Raw genomic sequence first — 20,321 nt, 5'->3', positions numbered from 1 at the left:
AGAGTTAAAGGAAAGTGTCCAGGCACCTTATGATTAACCCAGATTTAAGTGAGACAAAAGAAGAAGAAAAGAATAACATTTTTTGTTGTTGTTTTTAATATACTGTATTCAGTATTTGACTGTCAATGAACCATTTCTGTTTTGGAGAAATACCTAAATAAATAATAAATGATTCAATCCCAGGCTGCTGAGGGCAGAACTATTCAGTTTTTATTATTTTCATTTGTATATACATTTTCTAGAAGTGGTATTAAAAAGATTAAAGAATACATCATTCATATTTTAAGTGGAACAAAAACATTTAATAAGTTAGTTTTTTTAGTTTACCACAGCACTTTAATACTTAATTTTGGACATATAATTTTAGTTATAATACAGAAAAAAGGAACATTTTATTTTCAATCCAAAATGTCTCTAAAATGAAGAGAGTTATTATTCTGTTATCATACAGTGGGTGTATCTCATGCACCATCTTAATACCAGTGAATCACCATTTTGTTTTACAGTAGATTTGTTGTTTCAAATTTCAACATTTTCTTGCAATTTGCCCATTGTTTAACATTTTAGTATTTTGATATGATTTATCCTGTGTGTTGTTGGATTGACTTACAATATTTTCTTTCATATGCTGTTTAAGATTTTTGAAGCAATACTTTTTTTTAAATATCTACTAGAATGAATTACTGATCATGTCACTATGGCATCTTTCAAACCAATTTTTGCACTAAACTATATGGGTGTCTGTTACTATTTTGGTTACAGGATTTTAATAACATTTGAGTTACACAAAAATATTTAAACAAAAGCACTTTAATTCAGTTATTACTGGTTGTCTAATTATTTCACTTAGAAAATGAGTTATTTGACAATTTTTATTTATTTATTTATTTTTTAACCCTGTCATGCAGGCAAAAACATGGTGTTATTCAATGTGAAGTAATATCCAAACCTCAATAGTAATGATGAAAAGTATCTAAGAAAGTCAATAATTTGAGACAATGTTGAAAGCTATGAAAACATGAGTGTTTCTTCTTCAGGCATCATCAGAATCTCGAAGGTCACATTTTGGCTTAACAGGGACACAACATGACAATGGTCATTCAGAGACACCAACAAGGTATACAGATCGCCTAGGAAGAAGTTCCCTCGATAATAGCACAAGTAGCTTAGCGGAGGAAAGAGATGAAGACAGCAGGAAGGTAGTGGAGATCTGTTTTCTTACTTAAAACTTTGTCCTTGGTCAAAAATGAAATCTTCCTATGTTTGAAGTAGAACTTGGTGTCTTACTTTGTTGTTATCATTCTTAATAAAAATTAAAAGCAACCCCATGCACATGTCATTAATGTAATGGACTTTCAACAGTATTTTCTTGGAACTTACAAATCACTGTAATAGTGTTACCTGTTGATTAAACTTTTTAAAATGTATAAATAGTATTTGCAAGTTACAAATATTGATAATTTAGAGCAAAACAATATACTTTGGAACTTAAAACAATTTACAAAACAAAAATATTAGTTAGTATTATATAATTGGACATTTCCTAAATCTTCAAGTTCATTGAATCATTTTTACAGTTATAACATTCAACAACTCTTAACTTTCCCAGTGACAAAAGTTTTGTTAGGGGTGTTTTATTTCATTGTCCATGGTAAAAAAAAAGGAAGGGTTATTTTTTTATGGATTATTGTATTCTTTAAGATGTTTGACAATTTTGTCTTGTAGAGTTATATAATCAGGAAATTTCTTTTTTACTGGCTTCAGTTGTTTTTTTTTAGGCTAGAGTTTTGGACAATCTTAATTTTGGTCAGTGTTGGGATTATATTCAATGGTTATTATTTGCTTTCTAATTCATTGAAGATTTTATATACACGCACAGATTACATGTATATATACACACACAGATTACATGTATATATATACACACAGATTACATGTATATATATACACAGATTACATGTATATATACACACAGATTACATGTATATATATACACACAGATTACATGTATATATACACACACAGATTACATGTATATATACACACAGATTACATGTATATATATACACACAGATTACATGTATATATATACACATGTATATATATGATTACATGTATATATATACACACAGATTACATGTATATATATACACACATATATAGACAGAGGTACAGTCACTTTCACAGGAAACAACCTGTCATCACATTATACACTACTCTTTGCATACAATTTTTCTAGTTATTTTATTGTGTGAAGTATATATTCCAAAGAAATCATTCAACTCTGCAAAATCAGTTTTAAGGGATAGTATCCTTATGCAATGGATGATTAAAATGAATTCAGCTGCATGTGTGACTTGTTGATATGAAAACAGTTAATGATAGTTATAGCTTAATACACAGAGTCCAAATAGTGTCTGAATTTTAAACTTTATTTAAAACCAAGGATTCAATTCACCAATAGTGTTTTGGTAATTTTTATTGGAATTCTTTATTTCTGAATAAAGTAATTGCATTACCCCCTCTCCAATTTTTTCCTTGCAGTAAAAAATTCAAGGCTTTTCATTTAAAAACTCTACAACAATACTATCTATACAGTAAGTTTTTGAATAATTCTGAAATATAATCAATAAATATTTATATTTAATTTAAAATAATGCTATCTTTCAAATGTATACTGAGAAGTTCCTTGGTAGGTCAGTGGTAACTTTATGGACTTACAATGCTAAATTCGTTCTCTATCATGAAGAGCATGCTGTGTAGATTTGTGATGATAAAACAAGCAACAATTTAACAATTATTTACAAAATAATTATTTAGTGTGCTCTTGCATAACAATATTATGTATCATACTTTATGTAATGTTTGAGCCTTTCATTCCAAAAAAAAACATCTTACACTTAAGGATGTTTTGTGAAAGTATTTTCATATTAGGTATGTGTACGTGAATATCTAGGATATATATTTGGATTAACAAAGCTCAGAAAAATAACTTTGTCATTATTGCATATTAAAACTTTTTTTAGTAAAACTGTATTTATAATCAGTCTGAACTGTGCTTTCATGCAGATCTGTGAAACACTGAAATCAGAAAATGCAAGGCTGAAAGAAAACCTTAAGGAAACAGAAGAAGAGTTGGTCAATACAAAACGACAGTTACAAAAAGCTTTGTTACAGGTTAAGCCTATTATTTTGTTATTGCTACAGAATGTTAGAATTTAACAGAGATGTCTGATTGTGTAATGAAACTTACAGGTTTCTATATGCTACTAATTCAAACAGAGACTGTTGTTTGATTTAATACCTTTCAGTATACACTTGAGAAATGTATTTTATTATATATTATAGAAAATCAGACTAACAAGTCATAGACAGCTACTGTAGAAGAATCCTTAACCCAACACACCCATATACTTTCTGTGATACTTACTACTAAAAACCAAGTTCCTGACATAAAGCAATAATATTTTTCTAAGTTTGGAAGCTATTCAATTCACCTACTTATTATCAGACAAATAACAATGCTCTTTTAGTTCATGAACTCCCATTATGTTCTGAATTATCTGATTGGTTTATTATCTGTTGGATTGAATGTTGAAAATTTCAAAACAACAGTTATTGATGCATTTTCTATAACATTGTAAACACTTTGAGCATTTTCATTTGTAATGCCTCTGTGAAAGTCATTTTTCTTATTGGAATAGGCCTCTTTTACATATCTTTAATATACATTTTCTTGCTTATTGACAGCAAAATCTGAGTTTTCATTTGATAAAACTCAATAAAAAATTTGACCTTTTTAGATCATTTGTACTATCCTGCAGTAAAGTTTTAACAATAGAACTTATAAAGTATTTTTGCAACTGCAAATATATCTGTAGTTGTTGTGGAAACATTTTTGTTTGGATTTCGCACATTACTCTACATCATCACATTTGTCAGCTGTAGCAACTGCGTAAATGTGTTAAACAAATTTTTTTTAATATATTATTGTTATCAAATTTTACAAAGGTTTATGTATTCTGTCATCATGGACTTGAAAATGGCTTATTTGTAAAGAATATTTACAACTTTGGACCATTAAGTAGATGGTTTGTTGTTATCTTTAATCCATTGCTAAGGGTAAGAAATGTGCTTTTTTGGGGCTTGGTCTTAAGTTTTTAGTGCTTTTAGTGAGAGCATCAGATTTATATGACAGCAAAGAATATTGCTAATAGAATAATACAAAACATATCTTGTTTGATATGATCAAACTTTTGTTACAACCTGTTAAATATCTGATGTATTTGAAACTTTCAAACATGCTTTCCAGTCATACATATAATATATCCTTAGATTTGGCATGCTTTGTTTCACCCTGTTGAAGTTTTTGTTTTTCTTGATAACATTAAATTCATAATTTGCTTTTAATCAGTTAAATCTTTGAAAACACAGCAGATACAGTTGTACTCAAGCATTAATTTAATATTAAATTTTTAGTTTATGAATCACTTCTATGTTGACAAATTGTCATTTGAAATTTGATGGAAAACTGTCAACATTTGGTTGGAGATATAAATTTTAATCAGTTATATATATATATATATATATATATATATATATCCTAGGCATTAAATAGGATTCTGAATCTAATGGGCTTTTTATGCATATAAACCAAAAATCTGATTATGACACATGGATTCCAAATATCAAACTAGAATTTTCAAATTTTGTTTGTCATGATCCTTAATGTGGTGGTCTTCTCAAAATATTAAGTTACAATAAAAATCACTGCTTTATTTAAGTATCAAAAATATGAAGAAAGTCCAATAAAAATTGATTGGACCCAAGCAAATTACTTTGAGAATCATGTGTGTTTTCTAGCATTATACTTAGTATTATTTTCCTTTAGTGTTTTTAAAAGCTGTAGTGCTGTCCCATTTGTTAACACTCCTACGAAAAGTGGGGCCTAATAGGCCCCAGAGCAACTTGAAAGGTTATTAATATTAGGCTAATAATTTTGTATTTAAATGAAATTGCCATTTAAATCCATTAATGAATGGATTAACAAGATTCCCACTGTCCCTATCTACTATCTAGCGAAACCACAGCCAGGGGAATGGGCTTGGAGAAATCAGGACTAGAAACGTCTTTTCGTAGGAGTGTTAAGCATATCTGTATAACTTAATAACCTTTTTTCCAATTTGATATTTCCTCCTACTCTAGTATTCTACAAATGAACATTTTTCCAAGTTCTGCATATGATATTGCATTTTGTCCTGTATCTTGGTACAATACAAGCATTTCATAGTTTTAATGAAATCTTACGAGTTGTTAATATTTTTTTATATAAAATAATTTTGTTCTTCAAAAGTTTTGTTTTTTTCCTTTAGATGTACACTTAGATTTACAGTGTAACTAATACATTAAAAAACCTTGCTATAGTCTTCATACTAATTTTGCAAAACTTAAATGTTACATTAATTATTTTTAAGTTGTCTTTTTAATGGTAGTTTTAATTTTTTCAAACTAGAATCACACAAGAACTTCTCTAAGTGATGCAGAAAAAAGAGTAAGTTTGTTTTGAAATTCAATTTATATGGAAAAAGTTCTAAAACTTATTTTGTAATATTTGTGAAACATTTTCATAATAGATGCTTTGATAGTTTTATATTATGTATATAAATTGTTTTAATTATAAAATAGCGGTGATTGTTATTACTGGTAAAAAGCATGGATTGGTGAGTTGTTTTGTAATTTAAGAAACATTCAGTTTTATGTAAAACTTCTATTGTTTATTTACACAAATATTGTATGTTATTTGACAACTAAGATATATCTTGACCTTAGTTTGGACTCTTAATCATATACTTTTATATATTACTTCCAAGATAAATGTTCTCTGCAGCATTTATTGCAGTTTAAATATACTCTGACTTCATGTCCTGCACTTAAGTCATCTTCACAAAGACAGTAGTGTAGTTCTTTCCTAATTTACTGGATGAAGTATAGATTATTATGGAAAAATCTAGTCTGTTTTGTTTTGTTGTAACTTGTAAAGATTTGATTTGATTTGTTACGATCAAGCTATTTACATGGTAATGACTATCTTTTAGGAACGAAGAGCATTAGAAAGGAAAGTTGCAGAAATGGAGGAAGAGCTTAAGGTATGATCAGTAAAACCTATCTGGGGTTTAATGTTTTTAAGATATAAGAATATATTTACATTATGTGCTTCTATGTTTTTGATGTCAGGCCATAAAAATTTACACAGAGTCAGTCATTTGGTCTTTATTGGTTGCTTACTGTTATTTGAGAGGGTTATCCTGGTGTTAGTTTTTAAGAAATTGGTGATGAAACAAACACTGGTATAATTCTCTGTATAAGGAGATAAGGTTTTTTTTCCTATGGTTTTTGGTCTTTCTCTCTTAATCTGGAAATCAGTTTTGTTCAATGTGCACAAATACACATAAATGTTTGTAAGTGTACTCAGGTTTCTGTGTATTTGTGAGCTGTGTGGAACTTAAAACCAAATAGACCATTTTATCTAAGTGGTAAATAACATAATCCAATTTTCTTTGAAGTTAGTTCCATTAATATTATAGTTGTAATGCTTAAGAACATTGTGAATGTTGTTATCAGTTATGATTTTGTTGTTTATCTATACTCTCTACTATTATCTGTTACTAACTTAGTGTATCAAATTATGGCTAACCTAACATGTAAACTGTATGAACTTTGTGATATTGGGATAAAATTGAAAATTTTAACAACAGGATACCTAAGTGATGACTGAATGCATTCTAATCATTACAAGTTTTAATTTTCTTGTAAGCTGATTTATGACAAAAACTTTTAGGCAGTTTGTAATATCAAATTGGCTTCATTATTCTATAAGTTACTTTTTTAATAATCTGTGATGATGAGAAAACCCACTCATAGATAAAGTTATGTATGTAAAAACAGCTGATATGGGTAGAGAAAGTACTATGTAAAGGAGTAAACAATGTTTCTACCTTCTTTGGTCATTGTCAGATTCACAAAGAGAGAGAGAGGTAACTGACCAATAGCTGACCACATGTTTGAAGGCAGTTATGTAATTGAGTGTAGGAATGTAGAGGGCATGCTTAGATGTTGGATATATTTATTAATATAGGTATAAAGGTGTTCCTTTGTATTGGTTTATTTTGGGCTTGACTTGTTGGATAAGTAAGGCTTTTTTAATTTTGCATTTGTTTATGTTTGTTTCTTTATTTAGTATTTGGGTGTTTTTATGGTTATGTTGTATTTATTTGATTTGCAGTGTTCGAAAACATGTGAAGATATCTATGTAGTTAATAAGGAAAACAAACTTTTAAACTCTACCTGTTACCATTTTCAGCAATTTGCTGAGAAGAATCATATTTACACTGACTTTTATGTATATTTGAAACATTTATTATAGTTTAAGGTTCCTTGGTATAATCATTTTTTAATAGTTTTGGTTGGACTGTAGATCATCACATAAACTTTCTGTTAAAACAGCTATTTGAGCACTAATGAGCATTAGTGATTTAAAATAAGCTGCTTTTCAAGTGTAGACACAGTCTTGTTTTATGCCTTTTTTTAAATTGTCAACATAGAGAAATATTTGGCAGAAATTACACTATTAGCAGAATTTTGGAGTACTTAGTAGTAATTTAATAAGGACATCATGTGACTTGTGCAAAAAAAATCATTCACTTAACAATTTCCAAATAAAACAGATACAAAAAATTCACAAAGAGATGACGAAAATACAAAAGAGTTCAGGTTATGTTTTGGTTAACTTTTGTGTTAACTTATTGGGATCAGTATTTCTGAATCTGTGCTTAAATGTGTGAAATACACCAAAGTGTCTGACAAATACCAGTTTGAGTTGACATAAAGAAGATATTAATAGTGAGAAAAGTGATTATAGTCATAGTTGTGAACAGTCAGGTTAATAAACATTTTGTTAATCCCTGCCAATGGTCTCATGAAGAACATGAACAAAATAGTTTGTATCTTTCTTCTTGTGAAAGATCTGTGATATTACCTGAAGTATATTAGTTGTTGCCAAGCATTTCAATGAAACTTGGTCAAGGAATGGAATTCTCTGATTTGTTGTAATAAATTCTTGGACTTTGTAATAAATATTACTTGTTATGAATTGTTGTCTTAATATTTGTCCCAGCAGATTTCTTGTATTACACTAAAATTATATTATTGTCAAGTACTGTAATAGTATTTGTTCTAGCACTAACTTTCTTCTGTTCGTTCATGATGACGAGAAACCCATTTGGTTGCCTGAAGATGACCTAAGAAGGTTTAAACATTGTTCTATTCTTTATTTAAATTTTAGTACTTGTACCAACTATCTTGATAATACATTTCTCTTGTTCAGGAATTACTTTATTATGACTCAGTATTACAACAATAATTCTTTTAGTTTGTGATTTTGTTTACTTACTGATAATATTTGGAACCTAGTGTAATAATAATTATACTTCAAAAGAACTACCTTAAATTGTAACTTAGAAAGTAAATGTAGTGAAAATATTAGGTTTTTTTTCATAGTTTTATGATATAAATAGTGCTTCTCTTCCAGTTTTATAACAACCCCTTAGGCTAGATATTGATGTGCATTATCACTAAATAGTGGGGAATGAGAGTTATTCTGACGCTACGTCTTTAATTCGTGATATGCAGTGTTGGTGTAAGATTCTTCACTTCTTATTGACTTTTATGTAAAAATATATAATAGTGATCATTATTTTATTACATGTTACAGTAAGTAAGGTTGTTATAGAACAGGTACGTCATTTAAATTATGCGTTTTTCACACTAGCTTAAGTCTTAAAATGCTATATATTTATAATGTTTTATTGTACTGACCTTCAAGTCATGCCTACCTAACATTACATAGCTTGAATTTATGCAGCAGATGTGCACTCAGGTCACATATCCAGTAATATAAAACTGCCTGTCTTCCCTTCTTGGCTGTGTTTTAGTAGACTTCTGTTTTGAAATGCACAGTCACATTTCAACTATTATACATTATATGTATGTATGTATGTGTTTTATTTAGAAATAAATTATTAAACTTATTTTTTTTAAAATATAGAACAATAAATCAAAAAGCTATCTCGAACTCACTACAACTTTTGTACTTGGTTGTTACGGGACATAGGTTGCTAAGCCTTTTAAAATTTTGCACATGGAGGATATCAAACAGATTTTTTTTATACAGTTGAATAACCAAAAACTCATAAATAACTTCACTGATACCATAGAATGCCACTATAATTTATTAAGCTTTGTAACTATGTTGTATTTAGATTTTAAAAATGTGAAACTTCAAGCAGACTAAAGACACAACCTACCTTCTTGTAAACTTGCAGCAAAAGAATGTGGAAGCCTTTACAAAGATTAAGATAGTGGGGAAACTCATTCTAGGGACATTCTAAGCTGTTGTTTGGTTATTCAGATGTCATATACTGTAGTAAGAATATATAAGGGACTGTTTAGTGATTCACTAAAATCTATATTTGTATATGTTCTTTTAATACTTTTAAATTTAAAAATTGTCTCATATCTAATGTTAAAGTTTGAATTATAATCTACAATTTGATTCCAAACTTAATGACATAAATTTATAAAATAGTAGTTCAATAAAACTTTTAAGTGGAAGTCAACAAACTCGATGAAATGGACTTTGATCCTGACCCATTGCAAAAAGGTTACACTCAGCTTTGAAAATAGCTAGAGCTGTGACTAAAATTTATTGGAGAGAGGAAATTCTAAATTTCATCAAAATAAAATGATTTTAGTGACAAATTTTGTGGTTTGTTGACATATTACTGATCTGGAGCTGTCTAGAGTTGAACAGATAATCTTAATTTGAAGTTTACTGCTTCTTGGGATGGATGACAAATCTTGGAATTGTTTGTAGTTTTTTTCTATGTTCGTTTTATTCCTAATTACATTTTCTATGCCATTTTATATTTGTTTGAAAGCTGCATGAATATTGTTCTAAGACAAGCTGCCATGCAAGTTTTAGCAAGTTTGGTAAATAACAGCCAAACTACTCAGATGACATAAAATATTTTTCGTTGAATAATATGATGTGTTTATATAATATGTATGAATAAAGAACTTGTTACATATGTTGAAAATGAACGAAATTTATGAAATCTAAATTATCTTAATCAGGTACTTTGATGTCAAAAATATATGATGTAATGGCTGACAAAGACTGTGATCCCTTTTGAAAAGTAAAGTCCAATAAATCTTTGTCAGCTTTACCATGTTACCATATTTTATTATGATTTATAATTAGAAGGGTTTAACAGTTTCAACTGGTAAAATGAAATATCAAAAGGATATGCCGATAAATAATAGTAAAGTTTTTTTAATATATGAAATGGAACTTTGTTGTAACTATTAGAAAAATATTAAATTCTAAGATGAAAGGAAATATTTTTGACATATTTTGAAAATATCTTGCAACAAAATTATGGAAATTTTACAACCAAAAAATAACAAATACTAAATAAAGTTAATTGAATTACTCTAATTAAAAACCATATTATTTTGGAAGTTTTTCACCAAGTTTGCTGCAATTAGGTTGTGTTTCAGCTGGGAGAGGGCAAAATAATCATGGGCTGTAAATGATATTTATTTGGTCCAAAAAGGGTTAGATTATTGTCATTGATTATAGATGTGATGATGTCTTTAATTGAAGTATTGAAAGAATAATATGCCCTTTCCTAACTGATGTGATTTGGGGGGGGTGTAATAAACTTCAGTTTCAAAAGAATCTCATTTTTGTCTTCTGGCATTAAAAACAAAATTTAAAAGGAGATTAATATAAGCAGTTGTTTGATTGACCACAACAAACTTATGATGGACATCTCAGCTTCACACATCATTAAGTTGATCAACTTATTGAAACCACTCAAATTGGTTCACCTTTTCTTTATTAGTACCAGTGAAAAAACAAAAATTTAGACCTTAAATATATGATAGTTGACTAGTACTGCTCAGAAAAGGTTGATAACATTGTTGTGCCATTGATTGCCCTGCAAATTTTTACCATGCTTGAATTGCAACAGATGTGTCGTTTATACATTTCGAACATTCTGAAATAAAGATGCAATGTAACTTATGGTCAATGCCCTTCAACACAATAACTGAATATTTTTTTATATATACCTGTGTGCTGGGATAATTATATAATTTTGATTTAATTGTATATTTGGTGAGAAAGCCCAAGTGTTTCTCAAAATGATTTAAACTTTTAAAGTTGGTTGAAAAAATGATAAATTAAAGAGCTTTAGAAACATTACTTTCTGACTGTTCATCTGAAGAAATGGAAGATGAGTAAGATGTATTTCAACTTGTTTTAAAATAATGCTTCCCAGCAATATACAAGATGATAAAAAAAGGTCTTAAAAAGAACAAATTTTATTAATCATCCCATGTATAGGAAATTGAGAAAAACAGCTTTCAAAAATATGGAACAAACCCACAGAAAACTGAACATGGGTATTAAAACAAAATTTGTAAAAAATCCTCAACTAAAATAAAGGTCTCACTAAACAAATCTTATAATAAAGAACACTACACAAACTGATCTATCTATAAAATTAATTGAAATCAGTAGACATCTGTAAAAAAAATTAATGAACACCTAAAAGGACTGACACATAAATAAATACATAAAAAAGTCACCATAAAATAATAATAAAAACATAAGTAAATAAAAAACGAACTTAACTAAATGTTTATCAACTGTATTCCTCTTATCTTTATCAGTGACACTGTTATATGGAAATTTTTTACAAAAGCCAACACAAATTCTGTTTTGTTTTGTTTTGTTTTTTATCAACTGAAGAAACTTTATGGAAGAAGGGAAACATCATGCTATAGAATTTTTTCTTCTGTAATGATGAAGCTGGAGCTATCTTTCTGTTCATACTGTTTAATCCACTAAGTATTTCTCATAATTGACTGATACAACTAACTAAAAGTGCATAGAGTTTTATGCTTTTAGCTACTGTGTTTTGAGTAGAATGCTTAAAATAAGGAATGTTCATCTTTTTTTTTTTTTTAATGATGATAGCATGCAATTTCCAAGACCCAGAACAGTTTTATCATTTCTAATGACGTGTTATTGGGCCTGTTAAAAAAATGAATACTGTTTTCATAAACATTTTTCCTTAGATGAGTGTGTTGGCAAATCAGTAACTTTTAGATCAATGATAACGAGAAACATGCTGTACTTAATTCAGTGTTGAGTATATTTTTTATATATACCTCTGATGTATTTATTGAAAATATCTTAATTTTTAGTAACCATCAAAGGATCTGATAAATTGTAACTTTCAAGGCTAACTTAGGCCCCATTTTCTTAGTAAAATCAATTATAATAGTTCAACATTTTGTTTTTAAGTTTCTCTCATATTGGACATGATCTAGGCTTGTTCAACTTTAAAGGAAAGTCATATAAAAACATTTTTTTTCTACCTTTTGATTATTGTTGCTACATGGTAATATTATATGTATTTTGAGACTCATACATTATTTGCTGACCATGTAAAAGTAAGTCATTGTTGAACTGTGTCATAGTGTTCAACATTTTAAAATTAGAATGCAAAAGTTTATGAAAGATATGCATGTATAGGAGACTTGTGCATGCTGATTAGTAAAAAATAACCAATTGCATAACAACCAGTAAATGTTTTTTAATTTATATTTTTGTAACAGATTTATTGCTTTGTAATAAAATGTTTTAGTTGTACGTTAAATTTTTATATTCCAAGTCCTGAATCAGTACTTGAACACTTTCTGCTGTGTTAATTCTATTTGAACACTTTCTACTGTGTTATTTCTATTAAACTTCTAAAAAACATGAAATCTTTTTGGACGTTTTACATTTGTTGTGTTTAACCAGGGCAGAACTAAAAGTGACAGGTGTATTTTTAACATATTATTTTAATGCAAGAGTAGCTTTAGTATTTATGACATGTTTCACACATAAATTACTATGACAAAATGTATTCAAACATAACAGGATAAAATCAATAAACAAACTTCACACTTTGGATTTGTTTGTAGATTTTGCACTTTAGAATTGAGTGTAAAAACAATTTTTTTAATATCATTTTCATACTTAATGCATACATACGTGATTTTTAATAGTTGGGACACAGTAAAGTTCAGTGTAGCAAACTTTAAAGATGTGACTTAGACATTTTTAGGTTGCTATAACTTTAATTGTGCTAAAATTGTATGTAGCTGAGACTTTTGGAAGATTATACTCAGAGCTGTAGAAAAACAACATTTAGTATGAAGGTAACATTGTCTGATATCAAGCTTGTTCATCTGTAATGTTCTTAAAATGATATTTTGAAATCTCAGTGTTCTATTATAAAGAAAAATTCAGACAACAATCATCCCCATGTAAGACTAGCTGAGTTTAGTGGGCTGCAGTTAACTGCTGATCTGCCTTTACAAATGCCTGTACTGTGTTTACTTACAGGACATGACAAAAGTTATGACAGAAAACAAAAAGCTTAAAGTTGAGAACAGTGCTCTCATCCTGGTGGTTTCAAAATTATCAAAATAGGAAAAATTTGTGATCTTTGAAATGTGCACGTCATTAGCTATTTTTAAATGATAGTAACAGTTTTTTTGGTACTGTTTTGTAAAAGGGCTAAAAAACTTTTTTTTTAAGTGTGCAACTGTAAGTCTTTATGTAACACCAAGTGTTTTATATACTTCTTCTTGGTATGGCATAGCCAGATGGTTAAGGCACTCAACTTGTAATCTAAGGATCACAGGTCTGAATCCCTGTTACACCAAACATGTTTGCTCTTTCAGCCCTGGGAGTGTTATAATGTGATGGGCAATTCCATTATTTGTTGGTAAAAGAGTAGCCCAAGAGTTGGCGATGGGTGGTGATGACTAGCTGCCTTCCCTCTAGTCTCACACTGCTAAATTAGGGATGGCCAGCACAGATGTCCCTCATGTAGCATTGTGCAAAATTCAAAACAAAAACAAATTAAACTTCTTATTTTGTATAAAATAACTTGTGTAAGGAAATGATAGGCTGAAACTACCTTTCATATCAGTTATTTCATTTTACCAATAATGTATCATTATTATTATTCCTAATAACATTTTTTTTGAATCAGTGTTTTTATTTATGGTAAAAATATTGTTTTACAGCTTTGTAACTTTTAGTAAATTTGTAGTATTTAAGTACATGTTGTCTAGATAAATCGTTATTTCTGCTGAGGTAAATTTCTTCTTCCTTGTGTAAAAGAACATACACACCTAGCATTGAAACAAAAATTAAATTCTGGATAATAATTTAATAATGTCAGTGTTTTTTTTATAGTTTTTATATTACTTGTAAATTAAGCTATATAAATAATTATTATTTTAAAAGGTACAACATTGACTAAACACTGATCTGTATTTTAATTGTAGTCTGTCATCACTGTGAGCTGAGTTCAGTCCTTTGTTGGTCTTTCTCATAAATAACAATTTATTGAAATAAGTATGTGTAGCTAATTATCATGTTTATTTATTTGTATTTTACTATTGTCTTATTTCATGTGTGCTCATGTTAGTACATTTTTTCCAGATCATTAATGACAGAATAATAAGTTTTGTTGGTTTGATAATAATAGTAAATCGTAGAGGATTAAAAAAGGGATTTAAATCTATATCCTAGTAACTGGTGAGTAATTATTGTCCATGTCTGCCATTTTTGTGTTTTTAAAGATATCAGATCAGTTATATTAAAGCCATAGATGTGTATTAGATCAAATAATTTAAAGATCTACTAATGTAACGTATTTTACAGCTTGCTGGGTGATGCATTGTTTACTTCAGTAGGTAAACCCACAGTTTAACAAGAATATTTACAGCAGTTTGTTATTATCTCAGTTGGGACTGAAGAGTTCATTCAATATAATCTCTTTAGTTTTTACAATTCATACAAAGCAGACCTTTTAAAAAGTATCACTCATAACTAAACCAACCACAAACATGGTAAGATTTTTCTTAAGTTTCAACTTTAATTCTGTGACAAGGACGGTTGTGGTACCAGGTATTTGTCAAAAGTTATTTTGAATTTTATGGCTTGATATCTTTTGTTACATATCTTCAGGACATGAATAATCTTTTTTTTTTTTTTTTTATAATTCGTCAACAGAGGTTCCAAGCAGAGGTTTCTAATCATGATTAACTGAGCAATGAAAAGAGAAAGGATTGGTTATAAGAAACAAGTTATTTTAGTTGAATAACTGAAATTGTATGTAAGGAGTTAGATCATAGGTGATTTTAGAAACTTGTTTTACTTGTTAAGATACTAATTTCTGTGCAAGTCCAATGCACAATTTTATTATATATAATTAGATTAATGTGTCCAAAGACTGAAAGTAGAAGAAAATTACCAGATGTTCTAAGATCAGTCTTATTTTAGTATTTGCTATATAATGAGATTCCTAAGTTATGTTATTGTTTGATCAAAAACTGCTATTAAATTTGCTACTTCATTTTTCTAGCAACTGGAGCAGCTGAAAGCTGAGAATCAGCGGTTACGAGATGAGAACGGTGCCCTAATCAGAGTCATCAGTAAACTATCCAAATAGAAAGAAGTAGAACTTAGGTTTACATATCTTCCAGCCTGGGGTTAGAACCAGAAACCTCCCTAACCCTGAGGACACCAATTTCTACAGTGTGGTCGACATTGTTATGATTGTACTCTTCTCACCTTTGTTTTAACCTACAGTTGTAGCTTGTTGTGTTTGTTCTTCACTGTGGTTATGGTTGAATGATGTACATCAGCTGGAAAGTTTTTGACTATCATCTAGTCTCACAATTCCGTCTTTAATTTAACCACTTAAATGTCAGTACATTAATTGTCAATGATCTGTGTCTGTGAGTGCATTTTTATATCTTCTGCTTTTACATATTTTATTTCTGATAGACTGAATTTAAAAAAAAAACAACATTACTATCAGTATTTCAATACCATGCATGAAGAAATATGATTTTAGAACCTCCGAGAACAATTGCTGTGTTTCATGTAAAGAAGGACTTCTGTTCACTTTTTGATTTTAAGAACAAAAGGTAGTGTTAAGGAATTTTAATGGCAGTTAGAAGAAAGTAGAGGCTGAAGTATGAAAAGAAAAATATTTAAGGCAACAGTAGTTACAGAATTTTATCTGTCTTGTGATGAGTTGTCACTTAAAATGGTCACCATGATTTTTTATCTTCTGTTTTTAAGAACATGCTACAATTTTTTTTTCCAGATCTGAGATTAATAAAGAGAAATTAGGATAAACAATATATTATTTTGTGATAATTACTTGTTAGGGATTTTCTTAATCACTTTTATGTCATATATGTACAAATAAACATCCAGCAAGAAATGGTACTTTAAAAGAACAAAGTAATACTATTTTATACAGTATTTGTGTTAGATTATTTGCGAGTTAATAACCTTTTTCTGAGTTATTGAGCAAAGGCAAGTGGAAAACACAACTTTTTTGTATTTGTTTGTGTGAGAAACAGAATTTGTATTCATTAACCTATGTATGTGTGTCTCTATGAGTCATCACCAAATATTAATTGTTGGTGGAAACTACTTGCAAACTGGTTGAAAGAACACTATTTATTGACTATAAAAATTACTAGTAAGATTCTTTGACAGTTTTACAATTCATGCAATAGTAGTGAAATGATAACTTTGTGTTACTGTCATGAAACAAGAAGATTTTTAGTCTCAAAATATGGAAACTTTTGGCTGTTAATATTTGTGTCAGCTGAAACATATTTTAGGGGGTATTACTAACACTTTCAAAAGTAATAGACTTATTAGAAAGAAATTTCTATGAAGATTTTGACAGTTGTCAAGAGTAGTTTTCAAATTATTACTTTAAAATAAATAGTAACAATGAAACTTGACTAATACTGAAATGAAAATGTAAAACTGTTTTTCAAATTAGTCATTAGAATTTCTCAGGTTTAAGAATTATTGTACACAATTAATAGAAATAAATTGTTTAGTAATTTCCTCCACAACTTTTATAATTGAGAAACTATGGATTATGTGGCATACTCTTATCTTAAAACAAATTTTAAGTCGTTTTATCATATGTACACCATTTTTTGAATCTATTTGAGTTCCACTTGCTCTACCTTATGAATTAATTTGGAACATGTTTTCTTGTTCAGGAATGAACTACAAATGAACAATTTTATTGTTTGATATTAACAGTTGCTTTCTGATTTAACCAGAGCATGCTTGTGTAACAACTTCCTACCATGTAAATCTGGGGTTCTGTTATATTTTTTGCAAATTTTTCAGAATACATTTATTTTATAATGAAATGTATGTGAAGATAAATGAATTTTATGGAGTTAGAGAGAGTGATTATTTTTGCAAAAAATGAGCTTCTCACCATCAGTTGTTTTAATGTAACTTCAATAAGAACGCACTACTTTTTTCGTACAAAACAAAATAGTATGACAATAACAAACATCTTGTGTGCATTCCTAGATTTTAAAGGATGGCAAGACAGCAGTTAGAATCAAATATCTAGTGACACAATGAGGAGTCCTCAGTAAAGTAAAGACAGTAAATGAATGAAGGTGAGGAAAAATTGACTGGTATGAAAGATCAAAGTGATGGCTCGTAGGGGGTTACTTGGGTGAATACTGCTATCATACAGAATACTGTAGTATTCTATGGTTAAATCAAAGATCACTTATTATTTAAATAATTTAATTGTTTTTATAATATTATATGACATTCTGCTGTTGTCAGTGTTCTTCAAGCAGTTTGGTGGTATGAAGTTTCATCTACTTTTTTGTCTGTTGTGTCCCAGCCAACCTGATGAGTTCTGGTATTAAGCAAAAGACCTCATCAGCACTGGGTCTGACAAATATAGTATGGTTGACATTATTACATTGGTCTTTACCTTTGCTCATACATTCTGACAATTTATATGTCAAGTTGTTAGAGTATCTGATGTTTTACCATGGTTTTTTAGAGGTAGTAGCACTGTTAAAGAGGGAGTACACAGGTATATCAAGTGTGACCGTTAGTTGATATTGCTGTGGGTATTTATACGTGGCTGTCCAGTTAAGGTGGCATAATTATCATTTATGGAACTGGCATGTAAAGAAAATTGCCACAGAGATGTTGTAATACATTTTATTTCACTGCACACAGAGGGAAAGCTGGGTAGATGATTCTTCAATTCTAGTATGGTTCTGAGAAGAAATGTGTATTATATGTCTTTTTTAATACAGTATATCAAAACCAGTAAAAGGTAATACATGTAGCCAAGACTTCTTATTCCAAACAGATTTTCAACGTTTTTTTTTTCTTCTTGTCTTGGCTGAAGTCATTGTTCCAATAGACAGTATTTTGTTTTTCTTCTAAGTGTTACCATCATCAGTCATGTTGTATCTGTATGCACAGTCTTTAGTCATTATGCAACAAATTATTCACAAACTTGTATATCATTGGAGGACTGGTATTTTGTATTGTTGAAATTCATTGTGTAAGTTTCTGTTTTCACACTTCATGGCCCACAATTTGTAATGCAGTTGAATTATTACTCAATCTGGCCTGTATAGATTTAAAAAAAAAAAAAAAAGTGCCTTAACTTGTAGAATTGCTTTTTTGATAAAAGCTACTTCTTTGATCAATGAGAAGCGAGTCATTCTTTAATGCTTCAAGTTGCATTTAACACAAGTAATAGTTCAATACTTTGAGTTGTAAATGGCTAGTTGCCTGCCATCCACAAGTGTGTATTGCTGGAGTCATATTTTGCTTTGTTATATGAACATTTTTTTTTTTTTTTAGTATTTATGATCTTTTCTTCAATCTCAATAAAACGTAATATTGTATGTACAGACTAGAGTGTAGACGATCGTGAATAAAAATATTTACATATGACCCTTAGATGAATCTGCCATGTTGGAATTATAGAATTAGTTCCTGTGTTTTATGTAAATGTGAGGAAATTAAGTTTTTAGCATTGTAATCTGGTCTTGAAAGAGAAAGGTATTGTATTGTAAATTGTGTTTAGAGGTTAACATGGGTACTTGAAAACCTGATGGGTTTTAATTACCTGACCTGGGTCTTTTCACAAACTGCACATCAGTTATTAATTTGAGAATGTAACGAAAATATACAAACTACGACAGCAGTGCAGTTGTAAGCATTAGCTGGTGCAATAAAGATGAGGCTGAGCAGGCTATGTAAACCACAATGTCTCTTGTTTTGGTGTTCCACAGAACGTTGGTGGTAAGTTTACAGACTTACAATGTTAAGATCTGGGATTTGATTCCCTGTAGTGAAGCAACTACCAATACTCAATTTTGTAGCTTTCCATTACACCTCCACCGACTTTGTTAATAAAATCCCACACAATGGTCCTTTATTTTGACACCGTAACTGCAAGTTCTTTAGCAACCTTGTTAATTGTCAACAAAAAAACAAGAGCTTAGTATGGCCAGTAGATGGTGCAAATAACCTTATATATAGCATGAAGCTCATCTAACATTAATAACTTTATTCAATTTGAGGTGTTTTTTAAATTAGTAGTTCATTTTCTTTTCTAAAAGAGGCTATACAAGTCTGCATATGTGAAGAGATGAAATGCATGTGCATTTTGTGTTATGCACTTAAAATATGAATATTAATAACTCTCATGCAAGATTTTTGTTTTTTATTATCAAATCAGGACCCAGTTCCAGATTTTCTACCCATGGTGACTTCTTGTTATGTATTATTTTATACTCTCACTTCTGTTTTTTAATTTGCAGTCTGTTGTACGTTAATGTTTTCCTCTTGGAACATTTGATATCATATTATATAAATTTTATAAGCTATGTTAAGAATCATATTGTAGAATGAAATAGTGTGTTGCTTCCAAAAAAGACACCTTGTGGGAAGAAGCAGAAACATAGGTAGCTACCTTGATTGTTTCATTTATGAGGTCCATATAAGTGATTACCATTAATCATACCAATGCACTTCAATAAGTGCTTGTACTTTAATATGATGTGCTTCTAATATTGTCACCAAAGAAAGTGGCCATTGTTTGCCAAAATTTTTGGTAATGTGTAGTTAATAACTGTGTGCTCTAACTGACTGGTGATTTAAAACCAGATATTAAATTGAAATTTGTATGTGTGAGATTGTCTCCATATAAGTGTACAGATTTTTTTTTTTTGCTACTAAACCGTTTTTAGAAATGTTTAGTGTAATGTTTATAATATGCATGTAAAAACGTACCTGTTTCGTGCAA

General features: G+C 29.3%; 1 protein-coding gene across 1 annotated transcript in view; it reads left to right on the top strand.

The window, feature by feature from the left end:
• The window catches only part of LOC143257813 (protein phosphatase 1 regulatory subunit 12A-like), a 64,692-nt gene extending 45,724 nt beyond the window's left edge, over positions 1-18,968 (top strand). The window contains exons 18-22 of the mRNA XM_076516842.1: positions 1,038-1,199; positions 3,070-3,177; positions 5,513-5,551; positions 6,096-6,146; positions 15,558-18,968. Coding sequence (XP_076372957.1) covers positions 1,038-1,199; positions 3,070-3,177; positions 5,513-5,551; positions 6,096-6,146; positions 15,558-15,644 — 447 coding nt within the window. The 3' untranslated portion in view covers positions 15,645-18,968. The remainder of the gene's footprint in view (positions 1-1,037; positions 1,200-3,069; positions 3,178-5,512; positions 5,552-6,095; positions 6,147-15,557) is intronic.
• The last annotated feature ends 1,353 nt before the right edge of the window (positions 18,969-20,321 follow it).

This window comes from Tachypleus tridentatus, chromosome 7 (assembly GCF_004210375.1).
Source record: "Tachypleus tridentatus isolate NWPU-2018 chromosome 7, ASM421037v1, whole genome shotgun sequence".
In the NCBI taxonomy this organism is placed as follows: domain Eukaryota; kingdom Metazoa; phylum Arthropoda; class Merostomata; order Xiphosura; family Limulidae; genus Tachypleus; species Tachypleus tridentatus.
The sequence above is the reverse complement of the archived record's forward strand: the minus strand, read 5'-3'. Positions and strand labels throughout refer to the sequence as shown.